General features: G+C 50.3%; 1 protein-coding gene across 2 annotated transcripts in view; it reads right to left on the minus strand.

The window, feature by feature from the left end:
- LOC115098235 (protein-glutamine gamma-glutamyltransferase 5-like) overlaps window positions 1-15,866 on the minus strand; it is a 74,093-nt gene that overhangs the window by 37,908 nt on the left and 20,319 nt on the right. The window contains exon 7 of one of the 2 annotated variants that reach the window (XM_029614700.1): window positions 10,854-10,992. The exons of the other annotated variant lie outside the window; for it this stretch is intronic. Within the exon in view, the coding sequence (XP_029470560.1) occupies window positions 10,854-10,992 (139 nt within the window). The remainder of the gene's footprint in view (window positions 1-10,853; window positions 10,993-15,866) is intronic. 2 annotated transcript variants of the gene reach the window in all.

The raw sequence follows: 15,866 nt of genomic DNA on the forward strand, positions 1-15,866 counted from the left end.
AAAGCGTGGACATGTATTTGAAAATCACTCTCTACCTGGTTGCAATCAAACCAGGGCGAGAGAACACTGTAAAAATCTCATCTTTGTATATCTTTCCTCATTCCAAATCACATCAAATCTTCACTGATATATACTGTGCTGTTCGTACGTCTGACTGTGCATGTAAAACAGCTCCCCAAACCCTAGACCACCACCAAAACCTCACCTCGAGTAACTAGATGACCCTCCTACAGTGGTTTAAATAGATGACTAACATGAGAGCTGTTCTGCCCAGGCCATCAGCTGCTCCGCTTCCAAGGCCACTGGACGATTCTTGGTCCCCCCTTGACGGTTATTGCAGGCCACTGTTGTCACATTGTCTGACAGGAATTGCACCACCCGGTTGAGCAAGAGCGGAAGAAAATTCTGTAAAGCTAACCGCACTGCTCTCGTTTCCAGGCGATTGATGGATCAAGATGCTTCCTCCTTCGACCATCGACCCTGGACCGACTGTTACTGACACACTGCCCCCCAACCGGAAAGGCTGGCATCCGTAGTCACTACCACCCACTGAAGCACTTCGAGATCCACCCCGTGCCTCAGGTGGTCCTGAATAAGCCACCAGCCAAGATTTGACGGCAGATTCGGTGAGAGGCAAGGGGACGTGAAATTCCTTCGACATTGGATCCCAACGGGACAGCAATGTTCTCTGCAAGGGCCTTATTGTTGCGCCTGTTGGTCACAGAAGGCTGCGACCTCTGTTGCTCAGCTCTCTTCTACCTGCTCCAGTCATTTCCAAGAGTCTCTCGGCCTTAGCGTGCAAATGCCACTCTCCCTGGCGTCCCCGGGATGGCGTGGGCGATCCCGGAAGTCATCTTGGAATTGGAGTTACCTAGCACGTGCGCACAAGCCCCTTTTTATTGCCATCATGACGGAACCTTAGGGGCGTGCCTTCCTATGACGTCACCCACCAAGAGGTATTTAAACCTCCAGCTTACAAACTTCATACAAGTTAGCAAGGACTTCCGTCTTGCCTGATTCCACTCCTTCGGAGATCGTATCCTCGCTACACAGTATTTGCTCCTGTCTACTGAACTTGGACTTAGGGTACCCGCTCCTCGGGGGCCTGTTGTGCTCTGGCTATCTGCTGCTCAGAGGGCCATCTCGTCTGCAGTAATTCACCTTGCTGTCTGTGAATAGCATCTTCACTTACTCTGGTGACAAGACCTCCGGTGTACCCAGTTCCTCAGGCCACTACTGAATGCTCTCTGCCTCAGTGCTACCATCTAGAGTGCTCGAGTCTACCTCGTTCTTCTGCTACGAGTGCTTCTGTCACCTCTCTCTGATTCATGGCGTATTCCGCGCTGCGGGCCACTACCGGATCTCATCAACGAAGCATCTCCACTCCAGAGGAACTGCCCTGGCGTACCCCACACTGCGGACCACTACCAGGAGGACCAGCTTAGCACCACCTCACTCCAGACAGAGCCTACATCCTCCTTGTGGAGAATCTACATTCCTGCCTAATAAAATACTTAACTATTGTCTGCTTACTTGTCTAGAACCTATCGTAATGAATCCCCACAGGGCTTCTCCCTGTGGGTGGAGTCATCTTCACTATGACCCAGGGGTCCACAACTACACCGAACTATAACACTTATATGAGCAAAGGCCCACAGAACCAACTCCAGTGTGGACGCCATGGAGCCAAGGCCCTGCAAATAATCCCAGACTCTGGGCAGTGACGCTGGTAGGAGCCGTCAAACTTGTGTCTGCAGCTTGACGGTTCTCTCTTCCAGCAGGAAAACCTTGCCCACATGTGTATTGAATCGTGCCTCTAAGAAATTCAGTACTTGAGCAGGATGAAGATGACTCTTGGACAGATTGACAACCCAACCGAAGGACTGCAGACGTTGCAAGACTGTATCCACCGCTTGCTTGCAGAGGGCCTCAGACTTCGCCCGAATGAGCCAGTCATCCAGGTGGACCAGAATCCCTTCCTTGCAAAGGGCTGCCACTACACCACCATCACTTTGGTGAAAGTTTACGGAGCCATCGTCAGGCCGAAAGAAAGTGCACAGAACTGGAAATGCAAGCCGAGAGCCGTGAACCAAAGAAATCTCTGGTGAGCCCTGTGGATGTCTATGTGCAGATATGCCTCTGTCAGATTGAGGGAAGACAAGAACTCCCCTCTGCGCACAGCTGCAATGACTGAGCGGAGGGTCTCCATCCGAAAATGTAAGACTTTGAGGGACCTGTTTACCTTCTTCAGATCCAGTATCAGATGGAAGGAAGCCTCATTTTTCGGCACCACGAAATAAATGGAATAACTATGGCCCTCAGGCATTCCAGCTTGTGGATGGTCTGTTTGATTATGCTCCTCTTTACCGGCGAGCCACATGGGGAGATTACGAAGAGGTCCCAGAGAGGCAGAGCAAATTCTAAAGCGTAATCAGTTGCGATGATATCTAGAACCCACTAGTCCGACGTTATCTTGATCCATTCTTCTTAAAAGAGGGACAACCGTCCACCTATAACCGGGATGGAGGAATGGGTCAGCCACATCTCATTGAGAGGATATGGCCATGAGGGATCCCTGGCCGGCTGCATCTCGACCCGCTCGTTGGCCACAAAAGAACTGAGACCAAGGTTGAGACCTTCCCGAGGTTTGCCTTTGGCCCATACCAGGCAGTCTATTCTGACGGAATTGCTTATGACCCCGAAACTGAGAGCGGGTCGGCTGAACAGATCTAGCTCCCTTAGGTTTGTTTTTCGGCAGCTTATGAACCTTGTTATCCCCCAGAAACTTGATCAGCTGTTTCAAGTCCTCAGCAAAGTGGAACTTTCCTTTTGAAGGGAAGCGCACTGAACTGGGTCTTGGAGAAAACATCCACTGCCCAATTGCGCAACCACAAAAGCATCCGAGCGGAAATGGTAGACACCATAGTCCTGGAGGAGGCTCGCAAGAGATCATACAAGGTGTCCGCCCCATAGGCCACTGCCGCCTTCAAGCGCTTTGACTGCGCCGCCTCCTGTGGGGCAAGATCTCTGGAACTCAGAAGCTGTTGCACCCATCTCAGACTCGCCCGAGGCATCAAACTACTGCAGACTGCCACTTGAATACCAAGCGCCGAGACTTCAAAAATGCGCTTAAGGAGAACCTCGAGCTTTCGATCTTGGAGGTCCTTGAGGGCTGCCGCCCCGGCCACCAGAATGGTTGTTCTCTTGGTGACAGCTGACACCGAAGCATCCACCTTAGGTACTTTTAACAGCGCCAGAGACTCCTCCAGTAACAGGTACAGCTTGTCTATCGCTCTCCCTACCTGCAGGCCCGCTTCTGGAGTATCCCACTCCAGGACCATCAATTGCTGAACCAAAGCAAGAAAGGGAAAGGTCTTCGCTGGACCTCGCAGCCCCGTCAGAACCAGGTTCACTGTGTCCACGGCGAGATCCTCCGGAGAGACTGCGATTCCCAGCTTCGCCAGGACATGCGGGAGGAGAGGATTAAATTTGACCTGTTGAAAAAGATGAACGACCTTAGGATCATCCCCATCCAAGGATTCCGCCTTCTCCGCTTCATCCAGGTCCGCTCCTGAGGAATGAGGAGGGGCCAAGGAAGGGTCATCCTCCAAAGAACCACATGATCGTGCTCCACCGGAGCATGAACCTCCGAGGGGCCCCTGACCTTCTGTACCCAGATAGACCCTGTGGCTCCAGTCACCTGGGGACTTTCCTTGGTGGTCCCTCGGGAAGCCGAGGCCTATACAACCCCCCCGGGCTAGGCTTTGCTGGCCAAAAAGGCCTGGTGCATAAGGAGCACAAAATCCGCCGAGAAACCGGCTGGGCCCCTGAAATCCCCCCCGGGGGACCAGGGCCATTGTCTGGGAGCTCATCAAAGGGTCCCTGGGGACCACCTGGGCTCAAATCTACCAGCGAGAGAGTGGGAGAAGATCCCCTCCTCCCCCCCCGCTGCCTCCGTGGCAGCTGAAAAGATATTGAAAATGGCCACTGTTACCGCACTTAGTGGGAACGGGTCGGCCTCGCTCTCCCTGCTAGAAGTCCTGTGGCTCGCACCCTGCAGCCTGGACACTATCACTGCCGCCGCACCAGAAGAACCCTCCCTGCTAGGGAGGCACCTCGAGCAGAGGCCTGAGCGAGAGAGCCATGAAGTCGGCTCTCTGCAGGCCTCCAGCGCACACCACACGGCATGCCGACCGCCAGAAAAGCGCACGAGCGACAGAAGCCGACCACCCCCAGCAGCCACAGGACTTGGGAACCTCACTTGCAACTGCACCTCCGCCGGCAGCAATGCTTTTTTTTTTTTAAAGAAACAGTACCAGCTAGGAGGGCAAGGGTAGTCCGGTTACTCGCTGGGGCAGGGTAGGGAACAGGACCATCTGCTATCACCCTCGGCTCTACAAACCTGGATCAAGCAGGGTCATCAACCCAAGCTCCTGAAGAGCCTACAACCAGGGGGTATGGTCCTCCTGGGACATGCCAACCCTCTGGGAGACCGGAGAGATGTTCCTATCCTGCTTGACACCTGTTGCTCTTTGTGAGAGATTCTCCTTGTCAATATTATTAATTTTCCTTTTTTTTTTTTTGAGAACCTAAAAGTGATTCAGGAATGCAGGTTTTGCACCACCTCCATCTGCTGGAGTCAGAGAAATACTGAGGAGCTGCAGGTGGACCATTGGTTAAGAGGGGGGGGGGGTGCCCTCAAGTTTTTCTCTGTCTCCATCTGCTGGAAGGGAGGCAAAACCCAGCAGTCTGGACTGATCCGGGCACGTACATTCACCATACTTTTCCTGACTTGTTCTGGTCAGTGATATTGGGAACTCCTTTTAAAAATATCACCTAGTTAAAAAATATCTTAACCCTAATAAATGTTGTCAAGGAGGCAATTTTCATTATTAATGAGCACTGAAAATTGCCTCCGGGAAAAAGTACCAGCAGAGATTTGCACCTGCTTTTTCTGTGTGAAATTTTTTTCTCCTTCAAAACAATGCATGTTATTGCATTCTCTGCGCTATCCCTGTCCCCAGCAATGCCTACTCTCACTGATTATAAAAGGACGTCCTTTTACCCACAGGGATGATGGGACGTTTCTTTTCACCTGCGTGAATAGCATTAACCCGTGTAAAGATTTTTGAAAATTACTCTCCAAAGTGTACAGCTAACCTCAGGCCTTTGAATGCTTGCTTCTACTTTTTCTTTGCTTTGGGACTGAATAATTTAACATCCCTTCTCTCCTTCAGAGCATAGGAAAATTAGTTTCTTACCTGATAATTTTCGTTCCTGTAGTACCACGGATCAATCCAGACTCCTGGATTTTGCCCCACCTCTAGCAGATGGAGACAGAACAGTTATCAAAGCAGAATGGAAATCTCAAAACCATTATAACTATATACAGAAAAAGAAACAAACCGGTCCACTGAGCCCTCCCAGGACCTGAATCTTGAAAACCACTTAAGGACAAAATTCAGAACTCTGCCAATCTGAAATAGGATAATATATAAGAACCGAGCAGACTCTCCCTTTCTCTCATGTCTGAGATGGGCGGGATTTTGGACTGATCCGTGGGTAAGAAACTAATTTTCCTTTCCCTGTACGTACCTGGATCAGTACAGACTGCTGGGATGTACCCAAGCCGCCTTAACCCGGAGAGTCCTGCTCGAAGCACACTGTTGCCAAAAGAATCTGCAGCCGGATCCTGGACATCCAATCGATAATGTCTAGCAAACGTGTGCAATGACTTCCAAGTAGCTGCTCTGCAAATTTCCTGGGGCGAAACACATTGTCTTTCAGCCCATGATGCCGCCTGAGAGCGGAGAGAGTGAGCCTTAAGACCGTCAGGGTCCGGACGTCCGTGACATATGTACGTGGAAGCAATAGCATCCTTCAACCAGCGGGCAATGGTAGTTTTGGAAGCCTTATGTCCCTTCTTGGGACCATTCCACAAGACAAAAAGATGATCCGACCGACGAAAATCATTAGTTACTTCCAAATACTGTAAAAGGGTCCGTCGGACATCTAATCGCCGCAGGTCTCGACTGTGAGAAGAGCGGGTATCCTCCTCCGAAAAGGCTGGTAATTCCACCGACTGATTGACGTGGAAAGCCGAGACCACCTTAGGCAAGAAGGAGGGTACCGTCCGCAGGGACACTCCCGACTCCGTTATATGTAAAAATGGTCCCTACATGACAATGCCTGTATTTCAGAAACACGACACGCCGAAAAAATGGCCACGAGAAAAACTGTTTTGAGAGTTAAATCTTTCAAGGTGGCCCGCTTGATAGGCTCAAACGGCGAAGTGCAGAGACCATGGAGAACCAAATTCAAGCTCCAGGATGGACAAAGCGCCCGTACCGGAGGGCGTAAATGTTTGACACCGTGTAAAAAACGAGCATCATCTGGATGACCTGCAATGGAAGAACCTTCAATCTTACCCCACAGACAGCCCAAGGCAGCCACCTGCACTCGAAGCGAACTATAGGCCAGGCCCTTTTTCAAGCCGTCTTGCAAAAACACGAGAATATGTACTATAGAGGTCCGCCGTGGGGACACCTTCAACCCACTGCACCATGAGTCAAAAACCTTCCAGACCCTAACATAGGCAAGGAAAGTGGAGGTCTTGCGGGCCCTAAGAAGAGTGGAAATCACGGCTTCCGGGTAACCTTTCTTTCTCAGTTGTCTCCTTTAATAAGCCAAGCCGCTAGACAAAAGCGATCCACTTGATCGAAAAATACGGGACCCTGCCTCAGAAGATTCGGGTTATGGCACAGACGTAAGAGACCGTCTACCACTAGGTTGATTAGATCTGTGAACCACGGTCTTTGCAGCCACTCCGGAACCACTAGAATGACCAGACCCCGGTGGGATTCTATGTGTCTTAGAGCCTTTCCCACCAGTGGCCAAGGAGGGAACACATAAAGGAGAATGTCTGGAGGCCACGGAAGCACCAGAGCATCTACCCCTTCCGACCCGTGCTCTCTCCTGTGACTGAAGAAGCGAGCCACTTTGGCGTTCAGCCGAGTCGCTATCAAATCCAAGGGCGGGGTCCCCCAGCGGCGAATTACGAGCCGCATTGCCTCGGATGACAGCTCCCACTCTCCTGGATCCAGGCGCTGTCGGCTGAGAAAATCCGCCTGGACATTGTCCATGCCTGTGATGTGAGAAGCCGCGAGATGGCTCAGGTGACGTTCTGCCCAGGCCATCAACAAATCCGCTTCGGAGGCCACTGGGCGACTTCTTGTACCCCCTTGTCGGTTTATGTAAGCCACCATTGTCGCATTGTCGGAAAGAATCCGTACTGCCCTGCGATGGATCAAGGGAAAAAATTGACGTAGAGCCAAGCGAACTGCCCTGGTTTCCAACCAATTGATCGACCATTTGGCCTGTCGAAGGGACCACCATCCCTGCATTGACCTGGATTGACAGACTGCTCCCCAACCTGTCAGACTGGCATCCTTCGTAATGATGATCCAAGGTGGAGGTTCCAAGTCCACCCTCTGAAGAAGGTGCCTCGGTACCAACCACCAACTGAGACTGGCCCTGGCCGGCTCTATTAATGGCAAGGACAGGTGATAATCCTCCGACTTGGGATCCCAGTGGGAAAGCAGTGCCCTCTGCAAAGGTTGCAAAAGCCCATGGAACCAACTCCAGAGTAGATGCCATATGCCCAAGAACTTGCAAATAGTCCCATGCCGTGGGCAAAGGGAGAGCCAACAGGCACCGAACTTGAGACATTAAATTTTCCATCCGCTGGTGGGGGAGGAAAACCTTGCCCGCATAAGTGTCGAATCGGGCTCGCAGAAATTCCAATTCCTGAGAAGGAACCAGTTGGCTCTTGGCGAAATTGACTATCCATCCCAACGACCGCAGCCGGTCCAACCCTGACTGCATCGCTATCTTGCAAAGTGCTTCCGACTTCGCTCGGATGAGCCAATCGTCCAGATAAGGATGAACTAAAATCCCTTGGCACTGGAGGGAAGCCACGACTACCACCATCACCTTGGTGAATACTCTGGGGGCCGTTGCCAAACCGAAAGGCAGGGCGCAAAACTGGTAATGCTTTCCCAGGATCATGAACCAGAGAAACCTCTGATGGCGTTCTGAATTCCTACGTGTAGGTAAGCCTCTGTTAGATATAAAGAGGCCAAAAACTCGCCCGTGTGGATGGCCGCAATGACCGACCTCAGCGTCTCCATTCGAAACCGCGGAACGCGCAAGGCCCGGTTGACCTGCTTCAGGTCCAGGATCGGTCGGAACATGCCTTCCTTCTTGGGAACCACGAAGTAGACAGAATAACGACTGGTCCGGCGCTTGGCTGATGGGACTGGAACAACGGCTCCCAGTGCCCGCAACCGAGATAGCATCTAAGCAATTACCTGTTGCTTGGCAGGGGGACCGCAAGGTGACACTAGAAACAGATCGCGGAGCGGCCGAGCAAAATCCAAAGCGTAACCGTGACTTATAATGTCGAGAACCCACTGGTCCGATGTTACTTTGACCCATTCCTCCCGAAACAGGGACAGCCGCCCCCCAATCTGTGGGACGGAGGAATGGGTCGGCGTCCCTTCATTGTGAAGTCTTGTTGGGGGTAAAACTATGAGAGGCCCCCCGAACGTTGAGGCCGTCTGCCTCGAAAAGAATGCGCCCATGCTTACGACCGAGACACCGATTGTTGCTGCACGAAGGAAGAACTCCTCCCTGTACGAAAACGGCGCTGACTACGGAAACGACCCCTGAAAGCGCCGGAGGGGCTAAACTGTCTGGGCTTGTCCTCAGGAAGCTTATAAACCTTGTTATCTCCCAAGGCCTTGATAAGCTGTTTCAGCTCATCCCCAAACAGCAGCTTTCCCTTAAAGGGAAAAGAACCCAACTGGGATTTGGAGGAGGCATCTCCCGACCAGTTACAGAGCCATAGTAGCCGCCTTGCGGAGACCGCCGATGACATAGTACGTGCAGAAGTTCATAGAAGATCATATAAGGCGTCCACTGTATAGGCGACCGCAGATTCCATGCGGTTGATCTGCTCTGCCTCCTCCGGGGGAAAGCTCCTGGGCCGTAAGTAACTGTTGAATCCAGCGGAGAGTGGCCCTCTGCATTAGACTGCTACATCCGCAGCCCGGACGCCAAGCGCAGATACCTCAAAAATTTGCTACAGTAAGATCTCCAGCTTTCGATCCTGAAGATCCTTAAGCGCCATTCCGCCAGTCACGGGAAACATGGTATGCTTAACTATAGCTGTGACCGCGGAGTCCACCTTGGGAAGCTTGAGAAGGTTTAAGGATTCACTCAGCAGCGGATAAAGCTTCTCCATAGCCCTGCTGACCCTTAATGAGGCTTCAGGGAAATCCCATTCCCTGGATACAATCTGAAACAGCTTAGGGTGAAAGGGAAAAGTTTGCGGCGGTCCTCGAAGGCCCGCCAAAACTGAATCCCCCGGAGAAGGATCCGTCTCAGGTTGCGGCACCAGGATCTCCAGCTCCCGCAACACATGTGGAATTAAAGGATCCAGCTCATCCTTGCTAAATAAGCGAAGGATCTGTGGATCGTCCCCTTCCACAGGAACATGACTCTCCACATCTCTGCCCATATCCATAGTGAAGGGGTCCTGGGGAGGGTCCGTGGCCTCGAGAAGATCTGGTTCTGCAGCAGGACGAGTAAGGCGAGCTCCCGTCTTCCCCAGGTCCGAAGCTGGCTTGAAAGGTTTGGGTGGAGGAAGAGGCGACTCTTCCCAGTCAGCCTCAACCTCTAAATAAGCTTTATGCATTAACAATACAAAACAGGAAGAAAATGGATATGGTCTCTTTAAGGACCCCCCCTGCAGGCAGAAGCAAGGGAGGGGCTGAATCTGATGTTAAATCGCGGGACCGCTGAGGGCTCAAGGCCGGTGGAGAGGAAGGAGGGAAATCATCCCCTTCCGACGCTGCATCAGCATCTGGGCTCGGCGCGGGCAAGATGGCCACTGCTCCCTCGTCGAGTGGGGGCAGGGCAGGCCTCTGCTCCCGAGCCACCGGGAGTAGTCGCTGGCCGCGCAATCGCGATAAGGAGGAGCCCCGAGTCGAAATCGGCCACCGAGAGGGTCCCTCGCCCCCGAGGATACACCGGGAGCAAAGACTCTCTCGGGAGAGCCTCGCCCCCGACTCCCTGCAGGCCGTGCAGGCTGAAGCGTGCGGCATGGACGGCCGGAAAAAAAAGCACGTGAAAATCAGCTGTGTAAAAATTAACAAGCCGGGTGAAGAATCCACCCCCTCCGGAGACCTGGGACCGTTTGTGCGGCAGGCTGGGGCTGAAAAAGGGCTGAACAAGGGACTCCTTTGAGAACTGGTTTTTTGAAAAAAAACTTAAGAAAGCCCTGTACAATACTCCTCTGCCTATAGAAATCTATAAGCCCCCTTAAGAGGAATTTATTTACTGAACATCTCTGGAATGCAGGGTGGGGGGGAGAGTGACCGGCCCACCGGTAAATACTCCCCCTGGTCACCGAGTAATATAGATTCTCCGGGAAATAAGCGTTAGAGCACTGCCTTGCCTAGCCTGCCCTTAAGTATGCCATCGCTCAGCCCGAAGTCAGAAAGAAAACCTGAGTTAGTTACGTTTTTTTTTGTAAAGAAGTTGGTCTAGTCAAAGGTAGTACTTCCAAACCTGTTCAACAAATGAATAACTGGAAAAGGTGATAAGGATCAGGACCGCAGGTTATGCCCCTCTGAAATCTGCTGGAGTCAGAGAAATACTGAGGGATCACAGGTGGCACACCAGGATATCTGGGGGTGTGCTTTTCAGCTTTTCTCTGACTCCATCTGCTGGAAGGGAGGCATAACCCAGCAGCCTGGACTGATCCTGGTACGTACAGGGAAAGAACTCACCATATACTGTCATGGCTTGCATTTGGAATTTTTTTGCCATAATTGTCGTAGCATTCATCAACACACAGGTTTGCATTTGTGTCATGGGCTGAGTCAAAGTTTGTGATCACACGGGATGGAATCCCAAGGCATCGCATTACTAAACAGGAAACAAGACCGTCCCCCCAAAAGATGTAAAGTATTAGTAGCAAGAATGGGAACAGAAATCCATAGCACACCACAATAGTTTACGACAAGTATGCAGTATTCAATGGTCTAGAACTCAGTTGCTTTCAGATCTGAATACATTGGAGATATGCGTCATATTTTTGTGTAATATATTCTAAAATGTCTCATATACTGTACCTATTTTATTTACTGTGACATTTTTTACTTGTACGTAGTATTTGCTGTATGTGTTTATCAAAATATTTTTCATACTGATAATTATAATCCCATTCATTCCTTCTGGCTGCCATGGCATTGGCGTGAGGCATAAATCAGAAGCAACTCAACCCCACCTTACTTAAATTTATAATTGGGATTTACCTTACAGGTCTACACCTAATGTGAGAATTTAAAGCCTCCCATTAACAGACTACAGCCCTATAGCAAAAGATGTTTTAGAGAACTGTTTCCCAACCTTTTCAAGCTCAAGGCACACCTATATTAACAAAAATGTTGTGTGGCACTCCAGACTCTATGGGGCAGGCAAAATAAACATGGAGAGGCACCATATGGTCAAAGTAAGAGCTAGGAAAGTAATGAAAGAGCCATAAGTTTCTCTTCCAAATGTTAAAACAAAGGGAGAGAGAGGGTAGAGATACACATGAACCTGTCACAGTGTTCCCTCTATACACATGAACCTGTCACCAGTTCCCTCTATATAAAAATGCAGGGTACGGAAGAAAGAAGAAATTGCATGGTGCAGGCAGCCAGCTCAATTAGTTACCTTGGCTGCTGCATGTGGCTACCAGAGCTCCTTCACTCCTGCTGCTCCCAGCACACTGAATGAGTCACAACCAGAGCACAGTGCACACGCCCCATCTCACTCAGCCTGGGATTAAGAGAGGCTGGGAAGACATAAAGGAGGAAGTACAGAACGCGGGTGAGGAGGAGCTATGCAGTTAGTATAGCTGTGTTTAAAAAAGGATTGGATAAGTTCTTGGAGGAGAAGTCCATTACCTGCTATTAAGTTCACTTAGAGAATAGCCACTGCCATTAGCAATGGTAACATGGAATAGACTTAGTTTTTGGGTACTTGCCAGGTTCTTATGGCCTGGATTGGCCACTGTTGGAAACAGGATACTGGGCTTGATGGACCCTTGGTCTGACCCAGTATGGCATTTTCTTATGTTCTTATGTTCTTATGTGCATGTGTATGCTGCACAATGCACAGCCCGGCTAGCCAACCCTTGCATCCTGCCCATTAATTATCACACTCCAGGGTGCCACTGTAGCTATGAAAACCCAGACTGCTGGGTTTTGCCTCTCTTCCAGCAGATGGAGACAGAGAAAAACTTTGAGGGCATCCCCCTCTTAACCAGTGTGCCACCTGCAGCTCTCAGAAAGAAGTTCCTACACATTTAAGAGTCACTGCTAATGATTCTTGTTGCAGTGAGGTGCTGAGTCCAGAACCCAGCTGCTGTAGTACCACAGATCAGTCCAGACTCCTGGGTTTTGCCTCCCTGCCAGCTGATGGAGACAGAGAAAGTTTCACTGACACTGTACATAACCTAGTGTGCCACCTGCAGTATTGACCTGAACCCAAGTCAAGATGATAAACACACCAAAACTTTAACAGCAAATTCCCCCAACGAACAGGAGGATGGTGATGCATTACATACAAACCATCAGAATGAATGGCCGACTCTCCCATCCTCAATAGGCAGGTCTCTGGACTGATTTGTGGTACTACAAGAACTAAACTTAGCAGATAAGAACCTATTTTCCTTTCCAGTATGTCACCAGATCAGTCCAGACTCCTGGGATGTACCTAAGTACCCCTAAACTGGGTGGGACCAGTAGAGTCCGGCTCTCAGAACACAGACAACAGAGCCCAAATTCTTCACTCCCCCTGCATAAAATATATGATATCCTGATACACTGCTCCCTAGCCAAAAAGGCTGGCACTGGTGGTGATTATCACCCAATCGGGAACCTCCAATTCCACACCGCATTCCAGATTGGCCCAAAGAAGACACTAGGAAAGACTATTCCTGCCTTCACCATCGAGCAGAAGGGGAAGATGAAACTCCTTTGACAACAGATTCCATTGGGAGAGAAGAGCCCTCTGAAGAGGCCACATGTGAGCGAATGCCCAAGGTCGAAGCCATAGAACCTAGGACTTGCAAATAGTCCCACACCCTGGACACAGAAAGCTCCAACAGATGTTGAATCTGACCCTGCAACTTCAACATCCTCTCTTCTGTGAGGCATACTTTTCTCTCCTGCGTATTGAATCAAGCTCTTAGATACTTCAGGGTCTGAGAGGAAACGAGATGGCTCTTTGGAAGATTCACTACCCAGCCTAAAGACTGCCAACAGTACCTTCTGCACAGACTGCCAACAGAGGTTATCTGACTTTGCCTGGATGAGCCAGTCATCTATGTATGGATGTACAAGCAGCCCCTCCTGTCATAAGGCTGTCACAACCACCATCATACACGGAGCTGTTGCCAAACTGAACGAAGGGCTCAAAACTAAAAATGTTTCCCTAAAATCATGAACCTTAGATACCACTGATACTCCAATCTGATGGCTATATGCAGATAAGCCTCTGTCAATCTAGAGATGCCAAAAACTCTTTGTGCACGGCCGCGATGACCAATCTCAGAGTCTCCATGTGAAAATGAGAAACTTTGAGGACCACATTCATCTTTTTCAAGTCCAGAATTGGGGTAAACAACCCCTCTTTCTTTGGCACCATGAAATAGATGGGAGTACCTCCGTGTTTGCTGCTCCTCTCACAAAACAGGCACTATAGGTCCCAGTTGCCTTAAGTTTTCCACTGCTTGGTGAGAGGAACACAAGGGAACACAAGGTAAGCATCTCGAATGGGGCAAGCAAACTATCATGTAGCCATCTTTTACCACACTTAAGACCCACTTGTCCGTGATAATTTTGGCCCACTCCTCGAAAAAGAGTACCAGACATTGTCTGACAGCTGGAACAGAAAAGTGGACTGGCCTCACGTCATTGAAAGTCCTTTGCTCCCCCTGCATCTGTACCAGAGTTGTCCCCGGACAGCTACCTGCCACCCTGAAAGGACTGACCCTACGACTGAATTCTGACTGCGGCCTGCCTCTACGAGAACCTTTAGTCTGGCAAAATCTTCTGTTATCTCAAAACCTAGCCTGAGCAGGAAAAATGTGTCTACCCATCGTCAGGCAACTTATGCACCTTGGATTCTCCCAGATGTTTCATAATCTGCTCCAGGTCCTCTCCAAATAAAAGACTGCCCTTAAAAGGAAGAGCACCCAGCTGAGATTTGGACCACACATCTGCTAACCAGTTTCACAATCACAAACATCTTCTAGCAGACACCGCAGACATCATGATCCTGGAGGATGTCCTGATAAGGTCATGGAAGGCAACCATCCCATATGCCACAGCTGCTTCAGACGCTCAGCTTTCCGGGCTACCGTTCCCAATGTTGCTTGCATTTCCTATTGCTGCTGGACCATCTGCATAGATACTGCAAATCGCAGCTCTTAAGCCTAGGGCCGAAACCTCAAAAATCCTTTTAAAGTGGAGCTCCAGCTTATGATCCTGCACATCCCTCAAGGCTGCAGAACCTGCCTCCAGAATGGTTGTCTTCTTGGTGACTGCTGTAACCAAGGGATCCACTTTAGGGAGGGCTAAAAGCCTCAAAGTCTGTTCCGGTAATGGATAAAGCTTTGCCATAGCTCTACCAACCCTCAAGCAGGACTCCGGAATGCCCGCTCTTGAACTACCAACTTCTTCACCGACTTAAGGAAAAGCCTTTGCTGAGCCACACAAACTGTCTAACATAAGATCTTCTCCTTCCAAGTCCGACTCCTCCTGTGATACCTTAATCCCTAGCTCTTGAATACCTGTGGAATCAAAGGTCAGAGCTCCTCTCTATGAAAACGCTGCACCACTTTGGGATGATCTCCCTCAGCCATGGGTACTTCACCAGGGTCCCCATCCATGGCATCCATATCTGGTAACGTGTCCGCATCCAGGGACTCCCCTGACGCTGCATCAGGATCCTTGGAGTCATCAGTGTCCTACCGCGTATCATCAGACGACGAAGAAAGGCCCAAAACCTAATGAATATCCTCAGTCTGCTTTTTCTTGGGAAGACTGGACCTTTTCACAATAGTCTGGGATCCAGACTTCCCCTCCAACCTGGACTCGTAATCTTCTGCAGCTTTCCTGGCCAAATATCCCGTGTGTATCAGGAGAATAAAATCTGCTGAAAAAGGCTGGGAGTCCCGATTCAGCAGGGAGTCCTCTAAATCAAAAACACCGTGATTCTGAGGAAAATCATCCATCTCTGAACTGACCCAGTCCCCCACAGCGCTGGTCACAGGAGACAGCATTGGAGATGATCTCCCTCCCTCTCCCGCTGCCACTGATGGCCCTGCTGCAGGTCACAAAATGGCTGCTGTTCCTGCACTGAAAATGCCAGTGCCTAGGTGCCTTAGATCGCGAAGGAGGCACTCTTGATGTGTCTTCTTCACCTGCTACACACCTGGAGCATAAACCTTCCCTGTTGAGCCTAGCACAAGTGTGGCATGAACGGCGTGCGCCATAACCTGTGGTCCAGAGCTGCACACCTAATCTCAGAGTCGTGCCACCCCGAGAGCTCACTTGTGTGGGAGTGTAACTGCAAGACACCAGCCCTGCACCCCTGAACGGTGCAGCCACTGGCTGCCTCGAAACTACCTACACCAACAAAAGCAAAGGCAAAGGCTTCTTTTTTTTTTTTTTTATCAACAAACTTTAGAGAGCCAGTGTCAGCCAATATCAAGAAGAAAATACTTCCATGCTCCTCAGGCTTGCTGT

This window comes from Rhinatrema bivittatum, chromosome 8, assembly GCF_901001135.1.
Source record: "Rhinatrema bivittatum chromosome 8, aRhiBiv1.1, whole genome shotgun sequence".
In the NCBI taxonomy this organism is placed as follows: Eukaryota; Metazoa; Chordata; class Amphibia; order Gymnophiona; family Rhinatrematidae; genus Rhinatrema; species Rhinatrema bivittatum.